Below are 22,500 nucleotides of genomic sequence, written 5' to 3' on the forward strand. Positions count from 1 at the left end.
AAATGTATCCCCTCCTGAAATTATAAAATATACAGACCACAAATTCCAATTGGCTATTCTTAAACAATTTTCCTTAGCTCTGGCACCTTCCCCAATATTTGGAACGAAGGACTGATCACCCCAATCCACAAAAGTGGAGACAAATTTGACCCCAATAACATCTGTGGGATATGAGTCAACAGCAACCTTGGGAAAATCCTCTGCATTATCATTTACAGCAGACTCGTACATCTCCTCAGTGAAAACAATGTACTGAGCAAATATCAAAATTTTACAGTACGACAAACCACGTATTCACCCTACACACCCTAATTGACAAACAGACCACGTATTCACCCTACACACCCTAATTGACAAACAGACCACGTATTCACCCTACACACCCTAATTGACAAACAGACCACGTATTCACCCTACACACCCTAATTGACAAACAGACCACGTATTCACCCTACACACCCTAATTGACAAACAGACCACATATTCACCCTACACACCCTAATTGACAAACAAACCAAAACAAAGGAAAAGTCTTCTTTTGACTCAATGTGGCATGAGGGTCTGCTATACAAATTGATGGAAAGTGGTGTGGAGGGGAAAACATTATAAAAACCATGTACACAAACAACCAGTGTGTGGTTAAAAAAGGCAATAAACACACAAAAAGGTCCAGTTGCCAGGACAACAAATACAAATTCCATCTAGACACCGTTGCCCTAGAGCACACAAAAAAACTAAACAACTAACCTTACTAAACTAACCTTACTAAACTAACCTTACTAAACTAACCTTACTAAACTAACCTTACTAAACTAACTAGCCCAACTACCACAAGTAACTTCCACAAAGCTGTGAACGGCCCTCAAAAGGAACATCAATTTCAACAAACCAATTAGGATCTGGCTAAAAATACTTGAATCAGTTATAGAATACATTGCCCTTTATGGTTGTGAGGTCTGGGGTCCGCTCACCAACCAAGAATTCACAAAATGGGACAAACACCAAATTGAGACTCTGCATGCAGAATTCTGCACAAATATCCCCAGTGTACAACGTAAAACACCAAATAATGCATGCAGAGCAGAATTAGGCCGATACACACTACTGATCAAAATTCAGTAAAGAGACATTAAATTCTACAACCACCTAAAAGGAAGCGATTCCCAAACCTTCCATAACAAAGCCATCACCTACAGAGAGATGAACTTGGAGAAGAGTCCCCTAAGCAAGCTGGTCCTGGGGCACTGTTATACCTGACCACTGTGACTGAACCAAACATTAAGGAAAGCTTTGACTATGTACAGACTCAGTGAGCATAGCCTTGCTATTGAGAAAGGTCGCCATAGGCAGACCTGGCTCTCAAGAAAAGACAGGCTATGTGCACACATGCCAACAAAATGAGGTGGAAACTGAGCTGCACTTCCTAACCTCCTGCCAAATGTTTAACCATATTAGAGACACATATTTCCCTCAGATTACATAGACCCACAAATAATTTGAAAACAAACCCGATTTTGATAAACTCCCATACATCTACTGGGTGAAATTCCACAGTGCACAATCACAGCAGTAAGTTTTGTGACCTGTTGCCACAAGAAAAGGTCAACCAGTGAAGAACAAACACCATTGTAAATACAACCCATATTTCTGTTGATTTATTTTCCCTTGTGTACTTTAATCATTTGTACAGTGTTACAACAAATATAATATTATTTTCCACCATAATTTGCAAATTAAAAATCCTACAATGTGAATTTCTGTATTTCTTTTTCTCATTTTGTCTGTCATAGTTGAAGTGTACCTATGATGAAAATTACAGGCCTCTCTCATCTTTTTAAGTGGGAGAACTAATATGACATTTGAAATGGCTTTATTCTTTTGGAACTTCTGTGAGTGTAATGTTTACTGTTCATTTTAATAGTTCATTTAACTTTTGTATATTATCTACTTCACTTGCTTTGGCAATGTTAACATATGATTCCCATGCCAATAAAGCCCATTGAATTGACATTGGATTGAGAGAGAGGCAGAGAGAGGCAGAGAGAGAGGCAGAGAGAGAGACAGAGAGAGAGGCAGAGAGAGAGACACAGAGAGAGGCAGAGAGAGAGGCAGAGAGAGAGGCAGAGAGAGGCAGAGAGAGGCAGAGAGAGGGAGAGAGAGGCAGAGAGAGGCAGAGAGAGGCAGAGAGAGAGAGAGAGACAGAGAGAGGGAGAGAGAGGCAGAGAGAGGCAGATAGAGGCAGAGAGAGAGAGAGAGAGAGAGAGAGAGAGGCAGAGAGAGAGAGAGAGAGAGAGAGAGGCAAAGAGAGGAGAGAGAGAGAGAGAGAGAGAGAGAGAGAGAGAGAGAGAGAGAGAGAGAGAGGAGAGAGAGGCAGAGAGAGAGGCAGAGAGAGGGAGAGAGGCAGAGAGAGAGGCAGAGAGAGAGGCAGAGAGAGGCAGAGAGAGAGGCAGAGAGAGAGAGAGAGGCAGAGAGAGAGGCAGAGAGAGGCAGAGAGAGAGAGAGAGAGAGGCAGAGAGAGAGAGAGAGAGAGAGAGAGGCAGAGAGAGAGGCAGCGAGAGAGGCAGAGAGAGGCAGAGAGAGAGGCAGAGAGAGGCAGAGAGAGAGCAGAGAGAGAGAGAGAGGCAGAGAGAGGCAGAGAGAGAGAGAGAGAGAGAGAGAGAGAGAGAGAGAGAGAGAGAGGGGCAGAGAGAGAGGCAGCGAGAGAGGCAGAGAGAGGCAGAGAGAGGGAGAGAGAGGCAGAGAGAGGCAGAGAGAGAGGCAGAGAGAGAGAGAGAGAGAGAGACAGAGAGAGAGGCAGAGAGAGAGGCAGAGAGAGGCAGAGCGAGGCAGAGAGAGGCAGAGAGAGGCAGAGCGAGGCAGAGAGAGGGAGATAAAAGGAGGAGAGATAGGTCAAACATTTATAACAACACGTCTATTATGTTGACAGTAATTTAGCAGACGACATCGCCTAAACGAAGCGCGACGGAGAGTGCAAGCACATCAATAACAATCTAAATATGATAACAGTGTTGTTGTTGACAGAGAACTCTGCTCTCTCTCTCTCTCTCTCTCTCTCTCTCTCTCTCTCTCTCTCTCTCTCTCTCTCTCTCTCTCTCTCTCTCTCCCCGCTCTCTCTCTCTGGTTTGATGTTCTTTCGCTGACGGCCTTAGAAAACAAAACTTCAAAGTAATGTTTTTCTAACTAGAAAAAGATGAAGTCATATGTTGACTTAAGAGTCTCAGGACATCTGTTTAGACTTTCAGATCATAATGAAATCGACACATGGACAGGTGAACTAGCCTCCACCTCCAGTCTTCTAGGAGAGGGTTTCCCAGAATACAGCTCTCCTAGATCAGCATCACAGATCAGCAGTCCTACACTTTTTGAATATGGGCGTACATGCCATAACCTTGGTGACAGCAGACGTACCAGCTTGATGTTCTTGTTGTTAAAGTAAAAGTAAATTATTAAGTTTCAAGAATCAATGGTCAAGTAGTAACAGTTAATTGAAGTCAGAAGCCAAATGTTTACAGCTAAAGGAAAGTAAGGTACGGACCAGTTTGATGTCCTTGTTGCCCACGATAGTGCTGAACTCAGAAAGGTCCCTCATCAGGCCGTTGAGAACCTCAGCAATGCGTTTTCTCTGATGAACACTCACTTCCTGTAGACGACACAAGTCCGCCTCGATACGCATCAGGTGGGCCTGGGGGAAAAGAAGAAGAAGAAGAAGAAGAAGAAGAAGAAGAAGAAGAAGAAGAAGAAGAAGAAGAAGAAGAAGAAGAAGAAATTATTAGTACTTTTCATTTCTATCAAACCCCCACATACACACCCACCAAAGGAGTAAAGGAGGGGAGGGGAGGGAGCACAGAGGGAGCAGAGAGGGAGCACAGTCAGCTACCATAGAATGACCAATAGATGGATGGATGGAGGAACAAATGCATGGATGGATGGATGGATGGATGGATGGATGGATGGATGGATGGATGGATGGATGGATGGATGGATGGATGGATGGATGGATGGATGGATAGATTAACAGATGGATGGATGAACAGATGGATGGATATCGATGGATGGATGAACAGATGGATGGATATCGATGGATGGATGAACAGATGGATGGATATCGATGGATGGATGGATGGATGGATGGATGGATGGATGGATGGATGGATGGATGGATGGATAGATGGATGGATGAACAGATGGATGGATATCAATGGATGGATGAACAGATGGATGGATATCGATGGATGGATGGATGGATGGATGGATGGATGGATGGATGGATGAACAGATGGATGGATGAACAGATGGATGGATATCGATGGATGGATGAACAGATGGATGGATATCGATGGATGGATAAATAGATGGATGGATGAACAGATGGATGGATATCGATGGATGGATGAACAGATGGATGGATGAACAGATGGATGGATATCGATGGATGGATGAACAGATGGATGGTTGAACAGATGGATGGATGGATTTGAATTTTAATTATTTTCACAGGGAATAAAGGTATAGAGGTATAGCCTACCATTTTCTTGGCCAGTTCCTCAGCCAGTAGTTTGTTCTGCAGACTCTTGTCCTCCACCTCCTGGCTCTTCTGATCGTAGTTAACAGCCAGCTCCTCCAAGGCCTGCAGAACCTCCCTGACCTCCGCCTTGGCAACCTCACTCTCCATCTGCAGCCTGCCAAGGTCCCCAGACACCTTCTCACTGTCCCCACGGGACGAGGCAAGGAGCTGGGAGAGAAACAGAGAAACAGAAAGCCCTGTCAGACAAAACCCAGCTCCCCAGAAAACCTTCTCACTGTCCCCAGGGGACGAGGCAAGGAGCTGGGAGAGAAACAGAGAAACAGAAAGCCCTGTCAGACAAAACCCAGCTCCCCAGACACGTTCTCACTGTCCCCAGGGGACGAGGCAAGGAGCTGGGAGAGAAACAGAGAAACAGAAAGCCCTGTCAGACAAAACCCAGCTCCCCAGACACCTTCTCACTGTCCCCACGGGACGAGGCAAGGATATGGGAGAGAAACAGAGAAACAGAAAGCCCTGTCAGACAAAACCCAGCTCCCCAGACACCTTCTCACTGTCCCCACGGGACGAGGCAAGGAGCTGGGAGAGAAACAGAGAAACAGAAAGCCCTGTCAGACAAAACCCAGCTCCCCAGACACCTTCTCACTGTCCCCAGGGGACGAGGCAAGGAGCTGGGAGAGAAACAGAGAAACAGAAAGCCCTGTCAGACAAAACCCAGCTCCCCAGACACCTTCTCACTGTCCCCAGGGGACGAGGCAAGGAGCTGGGAGAGAAACAGAGAAACAGAAAGCCCTGTCAGACAAAACCCAGCTACCCAGACACCTTCTCATTGTCCCCAGGGGACGAGGCAATGAACTGGGAGAGAAACAGAGAAACAGAAAGCCCTGTCAGACAAAACCCAGCTCCCCAGACACCTTCTCACTGTCCCCACGGGACGAGGCAAGGAGCTGGGAGAGAAACAGAGAAACAGAAAGCCCTGTCAGACAAAACCCAGCTCCCCAGACACCTTCTCACTGTCCCCAGGGGCGAGGCAAGGAGCTGGGAGAGAAACAGAGAAACAGAAAGCCCTGTCAGACAAAACCCAGCTCCCCAGACACCTTCTCACTGTCCCCAGGGGACGAGGCAAGGAGCTGGGAGAGAAACAGAGAAACAGAAAGCCCTGTCAGACAAAACCCAGCTCCCCAGACACCTTCTCACTGTCCCCAGGGGACGAGGCAAGGAGCTGGGAGAGAAACAGAGAAACAGAAAGCCCTGTCAGACAAAACCCAGCTCCCCAGACACCTTCTCACTGTCCCCACGGGACGAGGCAATGAGCTGGGAGAGAAACAGAGAAACAGAAAGCCCTGTCAGACAAAACCCAGCTCCCCAGACACCTTCTCACTGTCCCCACGGGACGAGGCAAGGAGCTGGGAGAGAAACAGAGAAACAGAAAGCCCTGTCAGACAAAACCCAGCTCTCCAGACACCTTCTCACTGTCCCCAGGGGACGAGGCAAGGAGCTGGGAGAGAAACAGAGAAACAGAAAGCCCTGTCAGACAAAACCCAGCTCCCCAGACACCTTCTCACTGTCCCCACGGGACGAGGCAAGGAGCTGGGAGAGAAACAGAGAAACAGAAAGCCCTGTCAGACAAAACCCAGCTCCCCAGACACCTTCTCACTGTCCCCAGGGGATGAGGCAAGGAGCTGGGAGAGAAACAGAAAGCCCTGTCAGACAAAACCCAGCTCCCCAGACACCTTCTCACTGTCCCCAGGGGCGAGGCAAGGAGCTGGGAGAGAAACAGAGAAACAGAAAGCCCTGTCAGACAAAACCCAGCTCCCCAGACACCTTCTCACTGTCCCCAGGGGACGAGGCAAGGAGCTGGGAGAGAAACAGAGAAACAGAAAGCCCTGTCAGACAAAACCCAGCTCCCCAGACACCTTCTCACTGTCCCCAGGGGACGAGGCAAGGAGCTGGGAGAGAAACAGAGAAACAGAAAGCCCTGTCAGACAAAACCCAGCTCCCCAGACACCTTCTCACTGTCCCCACGGGACGAGGCAAGGAGCTGGGAGAGAAACAGAGAAACAGAAAGCCCTGTCAGACAAAACCCAGCTCCCCAGACACCTTCTCACAGTCCCCACGGGACGAGGCAAGGAGCTGGGAGAGAAACAGAGAAACAGAAAGCCCTGTCAGACAAAACCCAGCTCCCCAGACACCTTCTCACTGTCCCCACGGGACGAGGCAAGGAGCTGGGAGAGAAACAGAGAAACAGAAAGCCCTGTCAGACAAAACCCAGCTCCCCAGACACCTTCTCACTGTCCCCACGGGACGAGGCAAGGAGCTGGGAGAGAAACAGAGAAACAGAAAGCCCTGTCAGACAAAACCCAGCTCCCCAGACACCTTCTCACTGTCCCCAGGGGACGAGGCAAGGAGCTGGGAGAGAAACAGAGAAACAGAAAGCCCTGTCAGACAAAACCCAGCTCCCCAGACACCTTCTCACTGTCCCCAGGGGACAAGGCAAGGAGCTGGGAGAGAAACAGAGAAACAGAAAGCCCTGTCAGACAAAACCCAGCTCCCCAGACACCTTCTCACTGTCCCCAGGGGACGAGGCAAGGAGCTGGGAGAGAAACAGAGAAACAGAAAGCCCTGTCAGACAAAACCCAGCTCCCCAGACACCTTCTCACTGCCCCCACGGGACGAGGCAAGGAGCTGGGAGAGAAACAGAGAAACAGAAAGCCCTGTCAGACAAAACCCAGCTCCCCATACACCTTCTCACTGTCCCCAGGGGACGAGGCAAGGAGCTGGGAGAGAAACAGAGAAACAGAAAGCCCTGTCAGACAAAACCCAGCTCCCCAGACACCTTCTCACTGTCCCCACGGTACGAGGCAAGGAGCTGGGAGAGAAACAGAGAAACAGAAAGCCCTGTCAGACAAAACCCAGCTCCCCAGACACCTTCTTACTGTCCCCAGGGGACGAGGCAAGGAGCTGGGAGAGAAACAGAGAAACAGAAAGCCCTGTCAGACAAACCCAGCTCCCCAGACACCTTCTCACTGTCCCCACGGGATGAGGCAAGGAGCTGGGAGAGAAACAGAGAAACAGAAAGCCCTGTCAGACAAAACCCAGCTCCCCAGACACCTTCTCACTGTCCCCACGGGACGAGGCAAGGAGCTGGGAGAGAAACAGAGAAACAGAAAGCCCTGTCAGACAAAACCCAGCTCCCCAGACACCTTCTCACTGTCACCACGGGACGAGGCAAGGAGCTGGGAGAGAAACAGAGAAACAGAAAGCCCTGTCAGACAAAACCCAGCTCCCCAGACACCTTCTCACTGTCCCCACGGGACGAGGCAAGGAGCTGGGAGAGAAACAGAGAAACAGAAAGCCCTGTCAGACAAAAACCCAGCTCCCCAGACACCTTCTCACTGTCCCCAGGGGACGAGGCAAGGAGCTGGGAGAGAAACAGAGAAACAGAAAGCCCTGTCAGACAAAACCCAGCTCCCCAGACACCTTCTCACTGTCCCCAGGGGACGAGGCAAGGAGCTGGGAGAGAAACAGAGAAACAGAAAGCCCTGTCAGACAAAACCCAGCTCCCCAGACACCTTCTCACTGTCCCCAGGGGACGAGGCAAGGAGCTGGGAGAGAAACAGAGAAACAGAAAGCCCTGTCAGACAAAACCCAGCTCCCCAGACACCTTCTCACTGTCCCCAGGGGACGAGGCAAGGAGCTGGGAGAGAAACAGAGAAACAGAAAGCCCTGTCAGACAAAACCCAGCTCCCCAGACACCTTCTCACTGTCCCCACGGGACGAGGCAAGGAGCTGGGAGAGAAACAGAGAAACAGAAAGCCCTGTCAGACAAAACCCAGCTCCCCAGACACCTTCTCACTGTCCCCACGGGACGAGGCAAGGAGCTGGGAGAGAAACAGAGAAACAGAAAGCCCTGTCAGACAAAACCCAGCTCCCCAGACACCTTCTCACTGTCCCCAGGGGACGAGGCAAGGAGCTGGGAGAGAAACAGAGAAACAGAAAGCCCTGTCAGACAAAAACCCAGCTCCCCAGACACCTTCTCACTGTTCCCAGGGGACGAGGCAAGGACCTGGGAGAGAAACAGAGAAACAGAAAGCCCTGTCAGACAAAACCCAGCTCCCCAGACACCTTCTCACTGTCCCCAGGGGACGAGGCAAGGAGCTGGGAGAGAAACAGAGAAACAGAAAGCCCTGTCAGACAAAACCCAGCTCCCCAGACACCTTCTCACTGTCCCCACGGGACGAGGCAAGGAGCTGGGAGAGAAACAGAGAAACAGAAAGCCCTGTCAGACAAAACCCAGCTCCCCAGACACCTTCTCACTGTCCCCAGGGGACGAGGCAAGGAGCTGGGAGAGAAACAGAGAAACAGAAAGCCCTGTCAGACAAAACCCAGCTCCCCAGACACCTTCTCACTGGCCCCACGGGACGAGGCAAGGAGCTGGGAGAGAAACAGAGAAACAGAAAGCCCTGTCAGACAAAACCCAGCTCCCCAGACACCTTCTCACTGTCCCCAGGGGACGAGGCAAGGAGCTGGGAGAGAAACAGAGAAACAGAAAGCCCTGTCAGACAAAACCCAGCTCCCCAGACACCTTCTCACTGTCCCCATGGTACGAGGCAAGGAGCTGGGAGAGAAACAGAGAAACAGAAAGCCCTGTCAGACAAAACCCAGCTCCCCAGACACCTTCTCACTGTCGCCAGGGGATGACGCAAGGAGCTGGGAGAGAAACAGAGAAACAGAAAGCCCTGTCAGACAAACCCAGCTCCCCAGACACCTTCTCACTGTCCCCACGGGACGAGGCAAGGAGCTGGGAGAGAAACAGAGAAACAGAAAGCCCTGTCAGACAAAACCCAGCTCCCCAGACACCTTCTCACTGTCCCCAGGGGACGAGGCAAGGAGCTGGGAGAGAAACAGAGAAACAGAAAGCCCTGTCAGACAAAACCCAGCTCCCCAGACACCTTCTCACTGTCCCCAGGGGACGAGGCAAGGAGCTGGGAGAGAAACAGAGAAACAGAAAGCCCTGTCAGACAAAACCCAGCTCCCCAGACACCTTCTCACTGTCCCCAGGGGACGAGGCAAGGAGCTGGGAGAGAAACAGAGAAACAGAAAGCCCTGTCAGACAAAACCAGCTCCCCAGACACATTCTCACTGTCCCCAGGGGGACGAGGCAAGGAGCTGGGAGAGAAACAGAGAAACAGAAAGCCCTGTCAAAAAAAACCCAGCTCCCCAGACACCTTCTCACTGTCCCCAGGGGACGAGGCAAGGAGCTGGGAGAGAAACAGAGAAACAGAAAGCCCTGTCAGACAAAACCCAGCTCCCCAGACACCTTCTCACTGTCCCCACGGGACGAGGCAAGGAGCTGGGAGAGCAACAGAGAAACAGAAAGCCCTGTCAGACAAAACCCAGCTCCCCAGACACCTTCTCACTGTCCCCACGGGACGAGGCAAGGAGCTGGGAGAGAAACAGAGAAACAGAAAGCCCTGTCAGACAAAACCCAGCTCCCCAGACACCTTCTCACTGTCCCCACGGGACGAGGCAAGGAGCTGGGAGAGAAACAGAGAAACAGAAAGCCCTGTCAGACAAAACCCAGCTCCCCAGACACCTTCTCACTGTCCCCAGGGGACGAGGCAAGGAGCTGGGAGAGAAACAGAGAAACAGAAAGCCCTGTCAGACAAAACCCAGCTCCCCAGACACCTTCTCACTGTCCCCAGGGGACGAGGCAAGGAGCTGGGAGAGAAACAGAGAAACAGAAAGCCTGTCAGACAAAACCCAGCTCCCCAGACACCTTCTCACTGCCCCCACGGGACGAGGCAAGGAGCTGGGAGAGAAACAGAGAAACAGAAAGCCCTGTCAGACAAAACCCAGCTCCCCAGACACCTTCTCACTGTCCCCAGGGGACGAGGCAAGGAGCTGGGAGAGAAACAGAGAAACAGAAAGCCCTGTCAGACAAAACCCAGCTCCCCAGACACCTTCTCACTGTCCCCACGGGACGAGGCAAGGAGCTGGGAGAGAAACAGAGAAACAGAAAGCCCTGTCAGACAAAACCCAGCTCCCCAGACACCTTCTTACTGTCCCCAGGGGACGAGGCAAGGAGCTGGGAGAGAAACAGAGAAACAGAAAGCCCTGTCAGACAAACCCTGCTCCCCAGACACCTTCTCACTGTCCCCACGGGACGAGGCAAGGAGCTGGGAGAGAAACAGAGAAACAGAAAGCCCTGTCAGACAAAACCCAGCTCCCCAGACACCTTCTCACTGTCCCCAGGGGACGAGGCAAGGAGCTGGGAGAGAAACAGAGAAACAGAAAGCCCTGTCAGACAAAACCCAGCTCCCCAGACACCTTCTCACTGTCCCCACGGGACGAGGCAAGGAGCTGGGAGAGAAACAGAGAAACAGAAAGCCCTGTCAGACAAAACCCAGCTCCCCAGACACCTTCTCACTGTCCCCACGGGACGAGGCAAGGAGCTGGGAAAAGAAACAGAGAAACAGAAAGCCCTGTCAGACAAAACCCAGCTCCCCAGACACCTTCTCACTGTCCCCACGGGACGAGGCAAGGAGCTGGGAAAAGAAACAGAGAAACAGAAAGCCCTGTCAGACAAAACCCAGCTCCCCAGACACCTTCTCACTGTCCCCAGGGGACGAGGCAAGGAGCTGGGAGAGAAACAGAGAAACAGAAAGCCCTGTCAGACAAAACCCAGCTCCCCAGACACCTTCTCACTGTCCCCAGGGGACGAGGCAAGGAGCTGGGAGAGAAACAGAGAAACAGAAAGCCCTGTCAGACAAAACCCAGCTCCCCAGACACCTTCTCACTGTCCCCAGGGGACGAGGCAAGGAGCTGGGAGAGAAACAGAGAAACAGAAAGCCCTGTCAGACAAAACCCAGCTCCCCAGACACCTTCTCACTGTCCCCAGGGGACGAGGCAAGGAGCTGGGAGAGAAACAGAGAAACAGAAAGCCCTGTCAGACAAAACCCAGCTCCCCAGACACCTTCTCACTGTCCCCAGGGGACGAGGCAAGGAGCTGGGAGAGAAACAGAGAAACAGAAAGCACTGTCAGACAAAACCCAGCTCCCCAGACACCTTCTCACTGTCCCCAGGGGACGAGGCAAGGAGCTGGGTAGGGTTCTGTTCTGCTTTTCTTGTGTTCTTTTTCTTTGTGTTCTCGATCTCGAGTCCTGTCTTTCATTTTTGTTCATCGATTTCACCTGGTCTCGTCAGCTCCCTATTTAGTTCAGTTCTTTCTGTTTGTATGGTTTTGAGGTATTGTTTGTTTTTGACTGCCTACCTGTGTTTGACCATTGCCTGCGACCACGATCCCTGCCTTCTGAGAAGGCTGAATAAACATCTGCCCCGTACTGCGTTTGAATCTACACCTTTTTCTCCCTGAGAATTCATTACAACCTGGGAGAGTGTCGTGTGGTGAATATCATTAATGTGTTTGTTATTTTATAAAATAATGACATACCACGTTCAATTATTACGCAATTAAATTAATCATATAATTAATTAATTAATTACAAAGTTATTTAATTAGTTACTATCTCCCAACTAAACTCTAAAGATATAAAAATATCTCTTGCATCAGTCACAGTCAATTCATTAATACTTATTTACCTTATCAGTCTCATTCTGAATGTCGCAAAAAATGATTGGATATCTGCATGAAGCCCCGCATAAATTATGAATCAGCGATATACAAATTGGCTTAATTATTTATTTACTAAATAAATAATCACACAGAATTACATAAACACACAAACAGGATAGTTTACACATTGATTCATATATAAAGTCCCTAGTGGACTAAACCAATATGACGGCTTGTTACACCAAATGGCGGACTCAAAAGAGAGACAAAGGAATTCCACTATCGTACAGCTGATAAATATGCTCCTGGAAATGTGAATACTTTGCACATGAACGGCTGCTCATTCGAAAGAATTGCAATGTACACATCTAGGTGTGTACGTCTTTGCTGTCTCTCTGTTGAAAACACTTGATCCATCTACAGGGAGTAATTCGACAGAAAGTCTCTGGTTGTGTAAATCTCTGGTTGTCCACCAGAGGTCACTTTGTCCTTTGTAGTTGTACCTTCTCTGTCTCGGGGTGTCTGTTAAACCGGTTCTTCCAGAGGAAGTGTTCGTTAGAATGGATCTTTCAGAGTACCACCCGGTGGTTCTCTGTAGAGTTTACTAGACTAGAGTACTTAAACAGCTGAATGTTCCTGTTTAGTCTTCTTCTTCTTCTTCTTCTTCGAGAGAGAGAGTTTCAGAGTTTCTAACCATTTCGTACCTTTCAGATCGAACGCTGTTGGTCACGCTGGTCTAATGTAGAGCTAGAACCAATTTACACGCCCGTAGAAACCCGGCAATGGACTGGTCTCTAGAGATTTAAATTCCTACCATTTCAACGTGCAGCCACGCTCCATGTTTTTTCTGGTTTGGTAGAATCTAATCCTTCATGACGTCTGGTTCAACACCGTCCGCCTGCTTGGTCTGATATGTCAATTCTTCACGAGGGGTTTTATGTAATGTAATATCTGTGCTCACGTGGGCGTGGTCACTGACTGGGAAGAACTTTCATATGATTTTTATTTACTCACTTACAAGGCTAATATCACATTTCATCTTCTCACAAATAGTTTCATATTTAATCCTATAAATTCCACAACATTTAGAAGTGAACCTGACAATTGGGAAATGTACACTTTCAGAGATACAGTTATGATGTTCTACGGTCTTTAATGGCATCACCAAATCGTAATGAATTCCACAGGATTGTTCTTTAAATACCCACAGACCATTACAAATGTTTGGATTACAGAAATATTGTTTTATTATCCAATCTTGGATGTCACAGTACTACAACATCTCTCTCTCTGTTGTACACAAAGGGATTTTTAACTTCCATTTCTGCAGAGTGGAACAGAGAGAGAGAGAAGTAGAGAGAGACCGATATAGGGAGAGAGAGAGAGAGAGAGAGAGAGAGAGAGAGAGAGAGAGAGAGAGAGAGAGAGAGAGAGAGAGAGAGAGAGAGAGAGAGGGAGGGAGATAGAGACAGACCTTGGATGGTCTGTCACCAACCAAGAAGAGCCTACAGCAGCACCTAGATCTTCTGCACCTATTCTGCCAGACCAAAAAAGGTCCAGTTGCCAGGACCACGAATACAAATTCCATCTAGACACCGTTGCCATAGAGCACACAAAAAACGATACATAACTTGGCCTAAACATCAGCGCCACAGGTAACATCCACAAACCTGTGAATGATCTGAGAGACAAGGCAAGAATGGCATTCCATGGCATCAAAAGGAACATAAAATTCAACATACCAATTAGGATCTGGCTAAAAATACTTGAATCAGTTATAGAAGCCATTGCCCTTTATGGTTGTGAGGTATGGGGTCCGATCACCAACCAAGAAATCACCAAATGGGACAAACAACAAATTGAGAGACTGCAAGCAGAATTATGCAAAAATACCCTCTGTAATCAACATAGAACACCAAATAATGCATGCAGAGTAGAATTAGGCCAATACCCGCTAATGATCAAAATCCAGAAAAGAGAAGTTAAATTCTACAATCAACTAAAAGGAAGCGATTCCCAAATCTTCCATAACAAATCCATTGCCTACAGAGAGATGAACTTGGAGAAGAGTCCCCTAAGCAAGCTGGTCCTGGGGCTCTGTTCACAAACACAAACAGACCCCACAGAGCCCCAGGACAGCAGCACAATTAGACCCAACCAAATTATGAGAAAACAAAAAGATAATTACTTGACAAATTGGAAAGAAAGATAAAATAAAAGAACAAACTAGAATGCTATTTGACCCTAAACAGAGAGTACACAGTGGCAGAATACCTGACCACTGTGACTGGCCCTAAACAGAGAGTACACAGTGGCAGAATACCTGACCACTGTGACTGACCCTAAACAGAGAGTACACAGTGGCAGAATACCTGACCACTGTGACTGGCCCTAAACAGAGAGTACACAGTGGCAGAATACCTGACCACTGTGACTGGCCCTAAACAGAGAGTACACAGTGACAGAATACCTGACCACTGTGACTGGCCCTAAACAGAGAGTACACAGTGGCAGAATACCTGACCACTGTGACTGGCCCTAAACAGAGAGTACACAGTGGCAGAATACCTGACCACTGTGACTGGCCCTAAACAGAGAGTACACAGTGGCAGAATACCTGACCACTGTGACTGGCCCTAAACAGAGAGTACACAGTGGCAGAATACCTGACCACTGTGACCGGCCCTAAACAGAGAGTACACAGTGGCAGAATACCTGACCACTGTGACTGACCAAACATTAAGGAAAGCTTTGACTAAGATATGTGGAGAGATAGAGGAAAATACTGTGGAGAGATAGAGGAAGATACTGTGGAGAGATAGAGGAAGATACTGTGGAGAGATAGAGGAAGATACTGTGGAGAGATAGAGGAAGATACTGTGGAGAGATAGAGGAAGATACTGTGGAGAGATAGAGGAAGATACTGTGGAGAGATAGAGGAAGATACTGTGGAGAGATAGAGGAAGATACTGTGGAGAGATAGAGGAAGATACTGTGGAGAGATAGAGGAAGATACTGTGGAGATATAGGAAGATACTGTGGAGATAGATACTGTGGAGAGATAGAGGAAATACTGTGGAGAGATATAGGAAGATACTGTGGAGAGATAGAGGAAGATACTGTGGAGAGATAGAGGAAGATACGGTGGAGAGATAGAGGAAGATACTGTGGAGAGATAGAGGAAGATACTGTGGAGAGATAGAGGAAGATACTGTGGAGAGATAGAGGAAGATACTGTGGAGAGATAGAGGAAGATACTGTGGAGAGATAGAGGAAGATAGACGAGGAAATACTGCCTGCTACCTCTTCCTGGTCCAGCATCTGTTCCTTCAGCTTCTCTACCAGCTGACTCTGCTGGTTGATCTCATCGTCCTGTGTAGACACACACACACACACACACACAACAAAAAAACAGGTATGTTGTACAGAGCCTTATGGGTAAAATTGTTCATCATGCATCTCCATCAGAGACAAACACACTCTATTTATGTCACATCAAACACAAACTTCACTAGCAAGTTTCATTGTGTGTCTGAACCCTGACCTTGTCATCCAGCTGTTTGTAGAGTTTGCGTATTTCCTCCTCGTACTTCTGTCTCTCCTCCTCTGAAATCCTGATCACAATGGAAGAGGAACTGTCTTCTCTGGGGAGTCGACTCAGACTGGAAGAGGAACTGTCTTCTCTGGGGAGTCGACTCAGACTGGAAGAGGAACTGTCTTCTCTGGGGAGTCGACTCAGACTGGAAGAGGAACTGTCTTCTCTGGGGAGTCGACTCAGACTGGAAGAGGAACCGTCTTCTCTGGGGAGTCGACTCAGACTGGAAGAGGAACTGTCTTCTCTGGATATCAGACACTTAACCGGCACAGCCCCGGGACTCAACAGATCCAGCTCGGGAACCTCCTCACCTGGTGTGGGTCAGTGGATCATGAAGAGGGCAGACCACATTGGGGGAGATATACTGTGTGTGTGTGTGTGTGTGTGTGTGTGTGTGTGTGTGTGTGTGTGTGTGTGTGTGTGTGTGTGTGTGTGTGTGTGTGTGTGTGTGTGTGTGTGTGTGTGTGTGTGTGTGTGTGTGTGTGTGTGTGTGTCTATAATATAAATGTGTGTGTTCTCCTCACAGACTAGCCCATTGAGGGTAATGAATGAGAGTAATGAATGACATTAGGTCTGCTCTGTGGATTAACTGACAGGTCTCTGCTCTGTGGATTAACTGACAGGTCTCTGCTCTGTGGATTAACTGACAGGTCTCTGCTCTGTGGATTAATTGACAGGTCTCTGCTCTGTGGATTAACTGACAGGTCTCTGCCCTGTGGATTAACTGACAGGTCTCTGCTCTGCCCTGGATTAACTCTCTGCCCTGTGGATTAACAGGTCTCTGCCCTGTGGATTATCTGATTAACTGACAGGTCTCTGCCCTGTGGATTAACTGACAGGTCTCTGCCCTGTGGATTAACTGACAGGTCTCTGCTCTGTGGATTAACTGACAGGTCTCTGCCCTGTGGATTAACTGACAGGTCTCTGCCCTGTGGATTAACTGACAGGTCTCTGCCCTGTGGATTAACTGACAGGTCTCTGCCCTGTGGATTAACTGACAGGTCTCTGCTCTGTGGATTAACTGACAGGTCTCTGCCCTGTGGATTAACTGACAGGTCTCTGCCCTGTGGATTAACTGACAGGTCTCTGCTCTGTGGATTAACTGACAGGTCTCTGCTCTGTGGATTAACTGACAGGTCTCTGCCCTGTGGATTAACTGACAGGTCTCTGCTGTGGATTAACTGTGGTCTCTGCTCTGTGGATTAACTGACAGGTCTCTGCTCTGTGGATTAACTGACAGGTCTCTGCTCTGTGGATTAACTGACAGGTCTCTGCCCTGTGGATTAACTGAAGGTCTTTGCATTAAAAGGTCTCTGCTCTGTGGATTCTTGCTGCTGACAGGTCTCTGCCCTGTGGATTAACTGACAGGTCATTAACTGCAGGTCTCTGCCCTGTGGATTAACTGACAGGTCTCTGCTCTGTGGATTAACTGACAGGTCTCTGCTCTGTGGATTAATTGACAGGTCTCTGCTCTGTGTATTACTAAAATATAAGAACGCATAAAACTCTTATTTTCTGCTGGCGTTACGGCAGCGCAAGTGTCAAACGCACATTCGTTGTCAATGTTGACCTGTTAAAGCCAGCGTTGTGCTATTTTCAACTGTTGCGCAAGGATCGGTAATTTACCAGTGTTGTTCTGTACATCAGGTCACTTGCGCTTAGATGGGAGGGTTGGAAATATCTTAGGTGTTTCCTTAAAAATGTGATCTAATGTGCTAATTTCAGGCAGCTCAGGTAGGGATATTTAAAACCAACCAAAAGCTGGTTTAGGAGGTAAAGCAGTTGATTATGGCATGAATTTCGACAGAGGAAACGCAGACTTTCCAGTTGTGGAACTTTTGTTGCCTGTATACTTCTTATTTAGAAACATAACAAACTAAGTCCCCCCACCCCCATTTAGCTTTATTAAAAGATAATGTCTGAGAGGCGCAAAACAGTGAGCTGACATTCCCAGTTTGTTATTATATGCCCACGGGGAGCAATAATGGTGCCTGTAAGTGTATTTAGTCAGAGCCTAATTAAAGCGATGTTGTTTTGTTTTGTTTCATTAAGAACTATTCGCTCTCTTCTCAGGTCGTGTCAATCATGAATGTAATCTCGCTTATTGACCATGTTCGGAATGTCCATGCTCAGCCATAATGGAATTTACAGTAGACCTAGCCCCTATATCAGTATGAATTCTATGTAAACCTAGCCCCTATATCAGTATGAATTCTATGTAAACCTAGCCCCTATATCAGTATGAATTCTATGTAAACCTAGCCCCTATATCAGTGTGAATGCTATGTAGACCTAGCCCCTATATCAGTGTGAATGCTATGTAGACCTAGCCCCTATATCAGTGTGAATGCTATGTAGACCTAGCCCCTATATCAGTGTTAATGCTATGTAGACATAGCCCCTATATCAGTGTGAATGCTATGTAGACCTAGCCCCCTATATCAGTGTTAATGCTATGTAGACCTAGCCCCTATATCAGTGTGAATGCTATGTAGACCTAGCCCCTATATCAGTGTGAATGCTATGTAGACCTAGCCCCTATATCAGTGTGAATGCTATGTAGACCTAGCCCCTATATCAGTGTGAATGCTATGTAGACCTAGCCCCTATATCAGTATTAATGCTATGTAGACATAGCCCCTATATCAGTGTAAATACCATGTAGACCTAGCCCCCTATATCAGTGTGAATGCTATGAAGACCTAGCCCCCTATATCAGTGTGAATGCTATGTAGACCTAGCCTCCTATATCAGTGTAAACGCGATGTAGACCTAGCCCCTATATCAGTGTGAATAATACGTAGACCAAACCCCTATATCAGTGTTAACGCTATGTAGACCATGCCCCTATAGCAGTGTGAATGCTACGTAGACCTAACCCCTATATCAGTGTAAACGCTTTGTAGACCTAGCCCCTATATCAGTATGACTGCTATGTAGACCTAGCCCCCTATATCAGTGTGAATGCTATGTAGACCTAGCCTCCTATATCAGTATGAATGCTTTGTAGACTTAGCCCCTATATCAGTGTGAATGCTGTGGAGACCTAGACCCTATATCAGTGTGAATGCTATGTAAAACTAGGTCCTATATCAGTGTCAATGATATGTAGATCTAGCCTCCTATGTCAGTGTTAATGCTATGTAAACCTAGCCTCTTATATCAGTGTGAATGCTATGTAGACCTAGCCCTTATATCAGTGTGAATGCTATGTAGACCTAGCCCTATATCAGTATGAATGCTATGTAGACCTAGCCTCCTATATCAGTGTGAATGCTATGTAGACATAGCCCCTATTATTATTTTATATTTAAATACCATGTAGACCTAGCCCCTATATCAGTGTGAATGCTATGAAGACCTAGCCCCCTATATCAGTGTGAATGCTACGTAGACCTAACCCCTATATCAGTGTAAACGCTTTGTAGACCTAGCCCCTATATCAGTATGACTGCTATGTAGACATAGCCCCTATATCAGTGTGAATGCTATGTAGACCTAGCCTCCTATATCCGTGTAAACGCTATGTAGACCTAGCCCCTATATCAGTGTGAATACTACGTAGACCAAGCCCCTATATCAATGTAAACGCTATGTAGACCTAGCCCCTATATCAGTGTGAATAATACTTAGACCAAACCCCTATATCAGTGTAAACGCTATGTAGACCTAGCCCCTATATCAGTGTGAATGCTATGTAGACCTAGCCTCCTATATCAGTATGAATGCTTTGTAGACCTAGCCCCTATATCAGTGTGAATGCTGTGGAGACCTAGACCCTATATCAATGTGAATGCTATATAAACCTAGGTCCTATATCAGTGTTAATGCTATGTAGACCTAGCCTCCTATATCAGTGTCAATGATATGTAGATCTAGCCTCCTATGTCAGTGTTAATGCTATGTAGACCTAGCCCCCTATATCAGTGTGAATGCTATGTAGACCTAGCCCCCTATTTCAGTGTGAATGCTATGTAGACCTAGCCCCCTATATCAGTGTTAATGCTATGTAGACCTAGCCCCCTATATCAGTGTGAATGCTATGTAGACCTAGCCCCCTATATCAGTGTGAATGCTATGTAGACCTAGCCCCCTATATCAGTGTTAATGCTATGTAGACCTAGCCCCCTATATCAGTGTTAATGCTATGTAGACCTAGCCCCCTATATCAGTGTGAATGCTATGTAGACCTAGCCCCCTATATCAGTGTTAATGCTATGTAGACCTAGCCCCTATATCAGTGTTAATGCTATGTAGACCTAGCCCCCTATATCAGTGTTAATGCTATGTAGACCTAGCCCCTATATCAGTGTTAATGCTATGTAGACCTAGCCCCTATTTCAGTGTGAATGCTATGTAGACCTAGCCCCCTATATCAGTGTGAATGCTATGTAGACCTAGCCCCCTATTTCAGTGCGAATGCTATGTAGAACTAGCCCCCTATTTCAGTGTGAATGCTATGTAGACCTAGCCCCCTATATCAGTGTGAATGCTATGTAGACCTAGCCCCCTATATCAGTGTGAATGCTATGTAGACCTAGCCCCCTATATCAGTGTGAATGCTATGTAGACATAGCCCCTATATCAGTGTGAATACTATGTAGACCTAGCCCCTATATCAGTGTGAATGCTATGTAGACCTAGCCCCTATATCAGTGTGAATGCTATGTAGACCTAGCCCCCTATATCAGTGTGAATGCTATGTAGACCTAGCCCCTATATCAGTGTGAATGCTATGTAGACCTAGCCCCTATATCAGTGTTAATGCTATGTAGACCTAGCCCCCTATATCAGTGTTAATGCTATGTAGACATAGCCCCTATATCAGTGTTAATGCTATGTAGACCTAGCCCCCTATATCAGTGTTAATGCTATGTAGACCTAGCCCCCTATATCAGTGTTAATGCTATGTAGACCTAGCCCCCTATATCAGTGTTAATGCTATGTAGACCTAGCCCCCTATATCAGTGTTAATGCTATGAAGACCTAGCCCCCTATATCAGTGTTAATGCTATGAAGACCTAGCCCCCTATATCAGTGTTAATGCTATGTACAGTATATATTTACATATTGAAGCTTTGCAATAACTTAGAACAATGTGGAATGCAAACAGGTTAAAGTTAACACGTACCAAAGATGGGATGGGTCTACATTTTGTTATTTTGTTTCTGTAAGCTATAATGGACTAACATTGGAGTTGATTCCAAGGCAATACACCAAAGACCTTAAATACACAACTTGAAGCAAACACATATTTACCCATGGAGCACGTTCTGATTGGCCAGTGAGTGTCAAGCGTCAACACACCTACAACTTATTTATTCATCAAAACCCAGCCATTTGCCGGTCCGCGCCCATGATTCTTGGGGTAATTCCGTGTGGCTACAAGGTTAATTCCGCAGGGTTACGCGGTTTACAAATAAACAAGTCAAAGGTTAAAAGTTAAGGCATTCATTTTGAGTGGTTAAGGTTAGGACTATGGTTTGGGGAAGGCTCTGCAAACCAACAGACCTCATACCATCAAGTATCATCAAGAGCGTAGCGCAGTGGTCTGAGCATCACGGGTCCCAGTGCTAGGCAACAGTGCTGTGGTCTGAGCATCACGGGTCCCAGTGCTGGGCAACAGCACAGTGGTCTGAGCATCACGGGTCCCAGTGCAACAGCACAAGGTCTGAGCATCACGGGTCCCAGTGCAACAGCGCAGTGGTCTGAGCATCACGGGTCCCAGTGCAACAGCACAGTGGTCTGAGCATCACGGGTCCCAGTGCTGGGCAACAGCACAGTGGTCTGAGCATCACGGGTCCCAGTGCTGGGCAACAGCACAGTGGTCTGAGCATCACGGGTCCCAGTGCAACAGCACAGTGGTCTGAGTGCATCACGGGTCCCAGTGGTCTGGCAACAGTGCTGTGGTCTGAGCATCACGGGTCCCAATGCTAGGCAACAGCGCAGTGGTCTGAGCATCACGGGTCCCAGTGCAACAGCACAGTGGTCTGAGCATCACGGGTCCCAGTGCAACAGCACAGTGGTCTGAGCATCACGGGTCCCAGTGCAACAGCACAGTGGTCTGAGCATCACGGGTCCCAGTGCAACAGCACAGTGGTCTGAGCATCACGGGTCCCAGTGCAACAGCACAGTGGTCTGAGCATCACGGGTCCCAGTGCAACAGCACAGTGGTCTGAGCATCACGGGTCCCAGTGCTGGGCAACAGCACAGTGGTCTGAGCATCACGGGTCCCAGTGCAACAGCACAGTGGTCTGAGCATCACGGGTCCCAGTGCTAGGCAACAGTGCTGTGGTCTGAGCATCACGGGTCCCAGTGCTGGGCAACAGCACAGTGGTCTGAGCATCACGGGTCCCAGTGCAACAGCACAGTGGTCTGAGCATCACGGGTCCCAGTGCAACAGCACAGTGGTCTGAGCATCACGGGTCCCAGTGCAACAGCACAGTGGTCTGAGCATCACGGGTCCCAGTGCAACAGCACAGTGGTCTGAGCATCACGGGTCCCAGTGCAACAGCACAGTGGTCTGAGCATCACGGGTCCCAGTGCAACAGCACAGTGGTCTGAGCATCACGGGTCCCAGTGCAACAGCACAGTGGTCTGAGCATCACGGGTCCCAGTGCAACAGCACAGTGGTCTGAGCCTTTTGCACACATTGTATATAGACTCCCCTTTTTTTCTACTGTGTTATTGACTTGTTAATTGTTTACTCCATGTGTAACTCTGTGTTGTCTGTTCACACTGCTATGCTTTATCTTGGCCAGGTCGCAGTTGTAAATGAGAACTTGTCCTCAACTAGCCTATCTGGTT

At 48.0% G+C, this 22,500-nt stretch overlaps 1 protein-coding gene across 4 annotated transcripts in view; it reads right to left on the reverse strand.

The window, feature by feature from the left end:
* Window positions 1–22,500, reverse strand: part of kif5ab (kinesin family member 5A, b) — a 169,581-nt gene that overhangs the window by 27,624 nt on the left and 119,457 nt on the right. For all 4 annotated transcript variants that reach the window (XM_052526447.1, XM_052526449.1, XM_052526448.1 and 1 more), the window contains exons 12-15: window positions 15,643–16,004; window positions 15,402–15,470; window positions 4,526–4,732; window positions 3,536–3,682 (exon numbers count right to left, since the gene is read on the reverse strand). In XM_052526447.1, coding sequence (XP_052382407.1) covers window positions 3,536–3,682; window positions 4,526–4,732; window positions 15,402–15,470; window positions 15,643–16,004 — 785 coding nt within the window. The remainder of the gene's footprint in view (window positions 1–3,535; window positions 3,683–4,525; window positions 4,733–15,401; window positions 15,471–15,642; window positions 16,005–22,500) is intronic.

This window comes from Oncorhynchus keta, chromosome 10, assembly GCF_023373465.1.
Source record: "Oncorhynchus keta strain PuntledgeMale-10-30-2019 chromosome 10, Oket_V2, whole genome shotgun sequence".
NCBI lineage: Eukaryota > Metazoa > Chordata > Actinopteri > Salmoniformes > Salmonidae > Oncorhynchus > Oncorhynchus keta.